Raw genomic sequence first — 11,473 nt, forward strand, 5'->3', positions numbered from 1 at the left:
TAAAAAGAAAACATGCAAATTACCATTTTCTTCAAGTTGTATCCTTCAAAATACAGTGGTATTTTTCCATAATGTTGTGGCGATGCGTTCACACGGCATCAACACCTCCGTGCAGCTGCGGTTGTACAGTAAGCTGTGAAAATGTGTTTGAGAATGATGATGAGTATGTGACTAAATTGTACTTTTTTTCTCGAATTTGTGCACATATTAAAGGTGAAGTGCATGGTTTTAAGCTGTTCTTGTTGACATTAAAACTGAAATATATCAATGAATCTGAATCAAATCGAATCGAGAGCTTGACGCTTAAAATATTTTTCCTTCTGATCAGGATTGTTTTCTTTCACATGACATATATACTACCGATCAAAAGTTTGGGTTCAGTAAGATTTATTTTTATTGTTGAAAGAAATGAATACTTTTAGTCAGGAAGAATACATTAAATTAATCAAAAATGACAGTAAAAACATTTATAATGTTAAAAAAATATAGAATATTTATAATGTAAAAAAATTGCTGAAAAAATGCATTACATCTTCCACAAAAATATTAAGCAGCATAAATGTCTTGAATATTGATAAAATGTTTGTTGAGCAGCAAATCCGCATAGTTGAATGATTTCTGAAGGATCATGTGACACTGAAGACTGGAGGAATGACTGCTGAAAATTCAGCTTTGTCATGACAATAATAAATGACATTTTATATTAAATTAACATAGAAAACAGTTGTTTTAAATTGTAATAATGTACTGTATTACTGTAATACTGTATTTTTGATCAAATAGATGCAGCCTTGGTGAACATGAGACTTTATAAAAACAAATGTATAAAACAAATGTCTTACTGTCCTCATAACTAACAAACATACAGATATGTGACATGTACCTGAAATATACATGTATCCTCCATAAACGGTGCCTGCGTGTCCATAATGTGGCTCATTCATTTTGGCCACATACGTCCATTCGTTTGTCCTGGGGTTATAAGACTCCACAGTTGCTGGAGAAAGACAAGAGACAGTAAGAATTAGAGATGAAAACATGAATGCCAATAAAGATGACTAGACTAACAGCTGAGTTAGAATGGATCCAGGAAGAGGTCTAAAGGGGACAGAAAATGAGTTCTTGTACATTAGTCATGCTCTCACAAACAGAGAGAACAGGGATGCTTTAGCAGTGGCGGCTGGTCGGGGGAGGCACAGCTTCCCCGTAATTTTGAGGTGAAAATGGGAAGAGGACGATTTAATGTTAATACAATTAATTTCAGTTCATGTCTCAGAATGTGTATTTTTTTGTTTGTAATTTCACAGTGTACTTTCACAGCACACCGAACAGATGCAAGTTTAGATTCTGATGACCATTAATATTGGTTCACAGTCACTCGGCCACAGAGATGATGAACCACTCACAGAACAAGCACTTAATGCAGAGTCTGTCTTCTGGCTAAAAGATAGAAGGGTAATAAACTGTGACTACATAAAATATACCTTCTCCATGTTTATTAAACCAACTGCATGTAAAATCCTAAACAACAGCAGGTGGAAAATGAGCGGTCTGAAACAGAGCAGTGGAGGTTTATGACTCTCACACTGATATCATATCATAATTATCACAACATAATTATGGGTATTTAAAGTAAAGATGGGAGCCCATTTGTTCATCATACTTCACAACAGCATAAGCTCATTGTGTACATAAAGTTTCTACCTATTTGTTCAAGGTTTTTTCTAAAACTGATGTGGTTGGCTTTTCAAGTGAATTGCCAAAAAGCAAAATCGGTGGTCTAAGATTGTTCATTACAGTAATATACAGCACACTATATTTAATACAGACAGCCTGATTTCCAATAATGATCGTCAACAGGAGAGTCTGTGTCTGTTCTGACCGACACAAAAATACAACTCTCAGAGCTTTCAAAAGGCAAAATCAGTAAATTATGATCATAAATATCACATGCACAACATTCATTCACTCAGTCTTCACAACCCCATACATCCACATTCATCAGGATCTGTCAGTCTACATTTATAATAACAGATCACCTAATTTTTTTTATTTAAAAACACTGCATAATTTGTCATTCTGCATCTATGTAATAATTCCTAATAATCGGATGCTGAATTTGTAATTTTTTTTGAGAGCCTGTGTCTTTTGTATATTTTTTGGATATGAGGCCACATCACCAGTTATCTGGGTTATGTAGCTTTTAAAATCGATCACTTGTCATTCGTATTTAACTGCAGTTCCTGCAAATCTTGTACTGAGAGTGACATTCAAACACACTGGGCAGTATTACTAGACAGCAGGCAAAGTCCTCAAACAGTATGGTGTAAAAAGTTTAAATTCAACTCAAAGCAATAAATGACAGTGGTCGCTATAGAAACAAGGGGCTTGAACGTCATCGGATAAACATGAGAAAGGCCAGTGTGTGTGAGTCCATGTAAATTGTATGCAGAGGACTGTAAGTAAGTTTTTTTTGTCTCACTGTGGAAGTGAGCGTGTCAGAGTCCATTATCTAACCTCTGTAGTGTGACATCTGTGTGGTTGTGTATTTGTCTCTTTCCTGTCAATTTTGAGGTGCTGTATATATCTGGTCTGTGTGTTTGTGTATAGTAATGAGGAGCATTGCTGTGGATGATGGGAAGGTCATTTTTGGTTGTGGGGGCATTGATGTGTTTGCACTCTATGTTCTGCTATGTGGAGCTGCCCCTGCATTTTAATTACCCACGATCCACTGGGGCATTCACCCTGTGAGAACTATCATCTCTAAGGTGGTTAAGCTCCACCTTTACCTGACGCAGACATACAACCATAGCTGGTGGAATAAAGACTATAAAGCAAACAGTGCTAAAACAGAGTATACTAAAATCCTGTATACTATTAATATTTTTGCTGAAAGCTTTTTGTGGCAATGACAATTAGTTTTTGAGTTTCACGGTTCCTCACTTTGTTGTTTTCGGGGGCACCCAAACTTCTGTAGCCTGGAATGATCTAATTTACGTTGGGATTTCATTTTTATATGTTCCAAATGATCAAACAACAATATCCTTTAAAAAAAACATTAAAATATATTAATACTACAGTAAACCACATATGCCCAACGATATGTAGTAAAGTTATTTTCATGATGAAGGCTCAATATGAAAATTGACCGTCAGCAACATATGGAAAATCACCCCGTATATTTTTTAAATGCATCTTTCTGATCTTATTGTGAACAATTCATCCATGCATACATTTATTTATTTACTTTAAGTAAAAATGTTTCATCTAAATGTCATAGCTCAATCTTCCGGTGATATGACAGCCTTCTCTGCTCTGATCCACTGCAAGCTCGCATTCAGATCTGCGTTAATTCAATGAACAACTGATGTATAGAACCAAGACTGCGCTCTACATTTAAGAAATGATCTGCTGCTACTTCAGTTACATTTTTACACGCAAGTTAAATTTTGGTAGTGTCAAACTCATAACATTCAATAACTCGCATCACAAAACACAATGGTGTCAGCACAAACCATGTATATCCTCACTGCATGTAAACCAATATTTAATTTAGTCTGGGTTGTAATTTTTGATCTTGTGTAAATTTGTCCATGGTTCTGAAGGTGGAGGCAATGTCTAGTAACCTGTTCATGTTGGTATCTGCCTAATTATGCTAGCTTCTACAGAAGTGACGAAAGTATTTTGAGTCACGGCCCACCAGTTGACACTGACATGATTAGCAACACCCCTTAGTGGGCAGCACTGCTGACAAACCAGCTCTCCTTCAGCATCAAGTCAAATCTTTCTATAATTAGGACCAACCAAAAATACCAAGATCTTTTTAGCATTTCAATTTTTTTTTTGCATCCACACATAATTAGCACTGCAAGACACCTATTAATGTTATATTTACAAAACATGCCAACAACTGAAGCACAGCGTGTCCCTTGGAAATCTGTCCCCTGCTGTGACACTTAAATCCCTTGCTGACTCACCCAGCTCTCCTGCAGCGTTTCTCCCGCCCACAGCGTATAGATGTCCTTTGAGAGCGCTCAGATGAAAAAAGGTCCTCTTCTCATTCAGACACGCCACCTGAATCCACTTGTTATACCTCGGGTCGTATCGAAACACGGTATCCACAGCTGTTTTACCTTTCGTGTCATAGTTACTCTGTCCCCCGACCACATACAAAAAGTTCCCGATCACTGCGATCCCATGCTGGTAGCGCGGGACGTCCATGGGTGCCAGTGCCTTCCATTCATGTGCTTTTTCGTCAAAAAGTCGCAACTCTTTACTTACAACAAGCTGTTGCCGTAGCACGCCCCCTAGCGTCACTAAATGGGTATTGTCTGAACGGATCACAGTTCGTTCCGACTGCATCACCGGCTGCATGTATGGCATCATCTGGTAGTTGCTGGCTTCTAATAAAAGATTAACACAGGTATTGTCCGTACGCATGAAATCGACAGTCTGTACGTGGTTTATGAGTTCTGTCGGACTCATTAGGGGGAATCGGATATTGCGCATTAGCTTGGCGGCGTATTCCATTCGGCTTTCTTCGTAGCGTAACCAGCGGCACGCAGATTTGAACAGGTCCAGTTCGCTGCAGTGTTTTAGACTGTTGGAGGAGAGCACAAACGCTAGACGTTCGAATGGAAGTTTGACAAACTCGCCGGTGCCGAGTAGCGAGGGGAAATTCTTCAGGATAAAGTTGTTGACGTATTTGTCCACCTCTGTGAGGTTGTAAGTGTTGGCGATGCGCCCCACCTCCACGCAGTTGTCCAGCGACACCTAAGAGGAGATAGGAACTGTGTTTTAACATTACAAAATACATTGCAGAATAAAAGTGTTCTCATTTGAAATAGTTTGAACAGTGTCCTACCCCAGAAATGAGAAAGACTTTGCAAAAGTCAAGGACAGGCAGGATCTGGAGAAAGCTAGCAGCCTCTAGGGTGTCCTGTAGGTTCTCCATGTTGAGAGAGAGTTTGGCGGTGTAAATGAAGTCTATAATCTTCTTTAGCCCTATCCGATTCACACCATGCAGCTTTATACACATCAAATCCTGCTCTTTCATTCCACCTGAGGAAAAAAAAAAGAGAAAGAGAGGAAGAGATGATGGGGGGAGGAGATGAAAGCAAGAGAAAATCAGTGCAAAGAAATATTCGAGCAAAACAGATATAAAAAAGGGGAAAAGCAGATGAAGAGAATGAGGAAGAAAAGAATGGGGGAGGGATTGCCACAAAACGTTGCAAACGAGCGGATCAAAGACAGAGAGGGGAGAGTGACAGAAACAATAAGGAGAATGAGAGAAAGAAGATAAGTGAGTCTCACTGCAAGCTGTCACCAATTCTCTTTACCATGATAATGAGCCACTTATTCAAGAGCCACGTTTGAAATAAATCAAACCACTTTCATTAATTCAGATGTGATTCCTCAACTATACAGAGATGGAGAAAGAGAGAAGGAAAGAGAGCGAAAAAGAGAAGTAGAACACAAGGGGAGAATGAAAGAAATTGACAGACAGCAATTATGGAAGTCTTGCCGTGCTGAAATGCTCATGGCACACATGTGTGAGCAGGACTTTGATGGGCTTACAAATACTACTGACCTATAAACAGATACAGCACATTTCTCAGCTAGGCCTATATACACATTCCATATACAACTGAACACGATTAGTGTGTTTGTGCACGACCTGACAATCACAGCTAATCAGAAGATAAAGTATAGATATAGATATAGAAGTCCGTGTAAAGCAATATTAAATATGTGTTATTAACCCAGCCAAATTTGAATGATAAAAAAACTGCCAAGTAAATAAAATAAGTTATCAAAATCTTGAAAAAAGAAGCAGTATTGTCTGCTCTAAAATGCTGGGGGCGTGTCCGCTGTCTGCGCTGAAATCACGCCCACTCGCGGGAAAGCTGCCACCATTCACCAGTAACAGCAGATTATCAGTGAATCCCAGTTGTCTCTGATGAAAGTTTGTAAAACTATCTGGTGTAAAATGTTCACAGCAGAGGCGGGTGTTGGTGGTGATCCTCAGCTCTCCATCAAGGTGGCTCTTCACAAAATCTCTTCTTGATATCATAATTTTTAGGAAACTTAAACAAGGAGACCAAGCTGTTTTGTAAATTATCGCAACCAGGTAATATACATTAACGTGATGAAGGCATAGCTAGCAAACTGTAGTTACTAATGGTAATTACAGTAACTCGCGATTGAGCGGACAAACCACTGATGCTAATAAGCTCTAGTTATTATAGTGTTAGGGGAGGGGCCATGCTCAGTGGCTCCAGTGCGTCACCGAGACCCGCCCAAAAAATCCTGAACACAAAAATGGTGAAAAACTGTGTAATGGTCTAACTCCATAATTCAGCACTACATAGTTCACAGTCTTTGTAATGTGTTTTCAGCAATACATTTCTAGCATTTATAATGTGTTTAGAAACAATTCTCTGAATTGCCTTTACACAGACTTTAATGATTATTGCAACATTATTCAAAGCTAAATTTTGAATCAATTAGATTTGATGGGTGTGGCTACCTGCCGCGATGTTGTAGAAAGAAATCATGCGATCAACAAAATGTCCTGACGCCTGTCATGACTAGTTAGGACAAAAACTTAAGATTTACATGGAAGAGCCTGAGTGATTAATACTGTTATCATGGAGAAAAAAAAATCATACACTACCATTCAAAGAATTGGGGTCGGTAAGATCTTAATGTTTTTGAAAGATTCTTATGCTCACCAAGGTTGCATTTATTTAATCAAAAATACAGTAAAAACTATTATTGTAAAATATTACAATTTTAAAAATTCCATTTTAACATTTAATATTAAAATTTTAAATTTATTCTTGTGATTGCAAAGCTGAATTTTCAGCAGTCATTACTTTGGTTTTCAGGGTCATATGACCATTCAGAAATCATTCTGAGATTTATTAGTCAAGAACATTTATTATTATCAATGTATATTACTTCATTGGCCAACGGAGCAAACCAACCCGTGACGTCACACGCTGAGGTATTGCAAGATGGCGGCACCCTTGCTCCAATAGCTATAACAAAACATCCTTTTTTCCTTAAAATGGTTACATTAATCGTGTTTGTTATATATTTTTTAATTAAAGTGGAAATCACTTTACTAAATAATGTAAACTTGACTTAATTCTGAATTTTTGTGGACTGATTCAGAATCGTGATGCATCAATAAACTGATTTCCCCCCCCAGCTCTAGTTAGGGAATGGTGTTAGCCTGCAGAAAGAGGATTCCCTGGACACACTGCTTCTTTAGAATTGGTTTAGTGCTCTCTCATAATAGTTTTACGTTAAAAACTAATCCAGGGTTTGGTAGTATGCAGTATTAAATGGCATAATTATTTAGGGAATAGTTGAACTCAATTCAAATAATGAAATGAAGTCCTTTCCATCGAACTGATTATCTCTGAACAAGCTTTTCCAAATAACCCCGAGCAAATCCCTTGCTTTCTTATCTTTTTTTACCTCTCTTGCTTTGTTCTTTCTTCCCAAGAAACGGAGTATGCTTCTGAGAGAGAGAGAGAGGGCGAGTGAGGGAGAGGGTGAATGGAGAGAGAATCAGGAACATTCTGAGCTCTGAGGGGAAGTCTCTGGTGTGACTAAATGAGACTGACAAGTTACTGATATTTACATGATTAATAGACCAAAAAAAAAAAAAAGAGCCAAAGAAGATTTAAAGGGACAGTACTAAGCAAAAACCAAAACAATCCAGTATAGCCAATTAGTACAGTATAGTACATCAACAGCTTAACTGGAGTCTCTTCTCTCTTTCTCTTCTGTCAAACTTTGACCTTTCAGTCCCAAAACACCTCTGTTTTTTACTTCTTCCATCTTTTATCCCTTCCTCACGTGGAAACTTGGCTTCACCTCACCTAATCCTTTGTTATCCCATGTCTTATTCCCTCGCTCACCTGTAAACATGGCTTTAAAGTAGTCGCTGGAGGAGGCCATCATGGCTCGGTGAACAGGAAACGCCTCATCCCCATCTCCCGCCACCAACGTGACATCACACAGCAGGCCCTCTATCCTCAACTGGTCAAAACCCTGAGAGACAGAGAGAAGAACATAAAACACAGAGGAAGTAAGAGAACTGACAGGCATTTCTGTAATGGACTTAATGAATTCACTGAGGAGGAGGAAAGTGATTGAACGAAATGGTCTTGAGGAAAAAAACAACAACAACAAAAACACTAAATCTAATCTGTTGTTATCACCCAAGAAAACAGAGTGTGAATGTTAAGGAGCTGTATCATTACTATGCGTCCCATGAGCATCATTTCTGAATAAAAGATTGTGGGGTTAATTAATGAACAGGAGGTCAGATGCATGAGGGGACTGCAGCAGAGATGGACTCCCATGGCAGAGACGAGCCATAATTAACAGGACAGAGCCATGGTCCACTCACACACACACTCACTTTCTCTCTCAGAGCTGCTGTGCCAGGCTCAATCCAGCAGCATGTGCAAAAGCAAATGCCAAGCATGTGATAGGTCATGAAATAAGGCACAATCCAATCAGTGTTACACTTACTGAAATTACACACAAGCTTTTTAAGCACCAAACACTGTACTACACCCTCAGGGCTGGGTGATAAACATGGAAAAGCCAACTGGCTGTCTTTACCTGCCTCATAACATCAGCGTCTGACACAAAATCTAAAACTAAAAGCTTGTGATGTGCCTCATTCATGCCCCCTTTGGATAAAAGCGTCTGCTAAATGTAAAATGTAAAAGGTGACAACACTATGCTTTTGCTGCATCTAATTTGACAGTAAAGGCATTTTGTGTTGAGGCATCCCCATTTACAAACACTGTGTGTGAAGGTATTTGTGGGCTATATGTATATTGTGTCACTATGGAATTAATAATCTATATTAAAAATAATACTTATAGATTATTATTATTATTATTACTATGAGGATGTTAAAATTAAACAAAAGGTCTAAAAAAATTTTTTTGTGCTCATTTTGTCAGCACAAATATGCAGCTTTTTTTTTTTTTTTACAAAAGAAATGGATGTACAACACAAAACACATGCTAAAACACACTAAACCTGCGTCCTCAGCTAAAACTCTCATTCTGTGTATGTTTGGTGTGTGAGGACACACAGAGCCTGGGGATAAACATCCAATCAAATGAAATGAGTGCTGTTTCCCAACAAATCACTTGAATCAAATCATTTTTCCAGCAGTTAGTGATACTGTAGGGGGATGAGAGCTGCTGTGCTTTAGGACACATGTGCCATGTGACAGATTTAAATTGAAATGATGTCATCTCGGAGCGGCTGTCATCAGCTTCAGTTTTTTTCAAATATTGTTAATCTATGGTATTTCGATTTAATAAACTGATTCAATCTTAATAAATGGCAATTTGAAGTTCATATAAACACAATTAACCTCCTCTCACAGCAGCAGCTGATTTCAGCCTGAATGCCGGTCAGGTGATGGATGACAGTTGTCAATGACATTGTGATAGGAATCAATAGAGTGACCTCGTCACGTCAATGTAAATTGTCAGTGCTGATGATACCTAGAAATCACGCAATACATTAATTTGTCTGTGTGCCTGCACACACACACATTTACATCTATAGCCTATCTATCTATCAATCTATTAAGATAGATAGATAGATGTAAATATGTGTGTGTGTGTGTGCATTAATTAATGTATTAATGTGAAGAGGACATCATGCAACAGTGGCTAAATAAATATGAACCAATGCACACAAACAGAGGGAATCAGGTGACCTTCACCCACAGATAGGTGCTAATGAATGTTCAAGCAGGACTGAGCCCACCGCCGATGATGATGATGATCATAATATTATTATCTTTATGTGTGAACTAAAGCCTGACTGCCAGTAACAGCAGAGATGACCTTCACAGTCTCTTCTGAACACACACACACACACACACACACACACACACAAACTCTCACGTGTGACATGATGCCAGAATGGCAGATAGACAGACCCTGACATTTAGTAAGAGACGTATGTAATCACACACACTCACCTGTAAAACCACAGAGCTGTGTGTGTTGCTGGTAAAGAAGCGTGTGTTTCCTGTTTTTGAGGCCTGCAAGTGTGAAGAGAGCCCCATTTCACTGCATCCCAGTGACACCTTCATCATCTGAGCATCATCATCTTCCACCAGTGATCTGCCCATCAGAGAAAGAGAGAGAAGAAAGGTTAAAATGCGGTTATAACCTGTTAAGTGTGAGAGTGGTACAGACAGCACTGTGTGAAAAGATCAAACATGTTTCGACTGTAAACACAATATTGATTCATTAGATGTGAAACAGATGTGGTGCCTCCTGATTCTTCAACACGAGTACAACACAGAAACCCTCCTCAAATGATAAACACGTCGCACAGACACATACACAACTGAACGTTCACAACACAGAGCACATGTAAAATGGCAGTTTAACACGATGTTACACAACAAACACGAGGTCAAAGATGTGTCAAAGAAATGATAGGCTTTTTACTTTAAAGAACCTAAAACTAATATTCATGAGAAATCTTGTTTTGCCAATTTACTAATAAGACAAGGATTTTTTTCCTTTATGGCCATGTTAACCTTACTTTTTAGGGCACATGTATAAAGAAAAGTATCATGAAACCCAATTAAACTGGTCCATGTTCTTTCAGATGTTGCGGTCAGCTTGCTTGGCCTTTTCCAAGCCTAATGGTGAAAGAGCAAACAGTCAGAACATTTTAAGATCAACCATTGCTCCAAATAACAGTGGAACAAAACCAGACAGACATTTATCTCTTTTGATTTCTTCCTTCTCTTTTTGATATAACTGACGTGTATATTTTTTATATATTTGTGACAAACAGCACATGACAGTGTCAATGGTAGCATCACATAAGAGATGCCAATTTAAATCGCTCAGAAAAGTGGCAATGGTCAGAAAACACATTGTAATTTTGTTCCTCACATTTGCGTCATGAGAGAAACGTTTCACATGCATTTTACAACACTGAACTATAGTGCTCGAAAACTATACTATAAAACATACAGGACCATTTAAAAGTTTGGGGTCAGTATGATTTTTTTTTTTAATTAATAAATTTATTCTTCAAGGATTCATTAAATTAATCACAAGTGACAGTGAAGACCTTTTTTAATGTTACAAAAAAGTTCTAATGCTGTTCTTCTGAAACTTCTATTTAAAGAGTCCTGAAAAAATATCATGGTTTCCACAAAAATACTAAGCAGCACAACTGTTTTCAACATTGCTAAGAAGAAATGTTTCAGAATATTACCAAATCAGCATTGTAGCGTCTGCGTAGGATCATGCATGATCTTTGGGGTTTTATGGCTTAAGAGACCTTTTTAGCCTTTTGACATTTGCATATAAATTACAGTTCTGGTCAGAGACTTTACGTTTGTATGGGGGTTTAAATTGCCAAATGGTTCCTCGCCGTCAAGGAGATTCTA

The 11,473-nt window shown here is 38.2% G+C and overlaps 1 protein-coding gene across 6 annotated transcripts in view; it reads right to left on the reverse strand.

Moving 5' to 3' along the window:
• LOC107710573 (kelch-like protein 13) overlaps window positions 1–11,473 on the reverse strand; it is a 48,963-nt gene that overhangs the window by 3,774 nt on the left and 33,716 nt on the right. For all 6 annotated transcript variants that reach the window (XM_016515383.1, XM_016515380.1, XM_016515382.1 and 3 more), the window contains 5 exons: window positions 10,037–10,181; window positions 7,935–8,067; window positions 4,865–5,061; window positions 3,978–4,773; window positions 884–997 (listed from right to left, as the gene is read on the reverse strand). In XM_016515383.1, coding sequence (XP_016370869.1) covers window positions 884–997; window positions 3,978–4,773; window positions 4,865–5,061; window positions 7,935–8,067; window positions 10,037–10,181 — 1,385 coding nt within the window. The remainder of the gene's footprint in view (window positions 1–883; window positions 998–3,977; window positions 4,774–4,864; window positions 5,062–7,934; window positions 8,068–10,036; window positions 10,182–11,473) is intronic.

The sequence above is a fragment of the Sinocyclocheilus rhinocerous genome, unplaced genomic scaffold (genome assembly GCF_001515625.1).
Source record: "Sinocyclocheilus rhinocerous isolate Xijiao unplaced genomic scaffold, SAMN03320098_v1.1 scaffold1619, whole genome shotgun sequence".
Lineage (NCBI taxonomy): Eukaryota > Metazoa > Chordata > Actinopteri > Cypriniformes > Cyprinidae > Sinocyclocheilus > Sinocyclocheilus rhinocerous.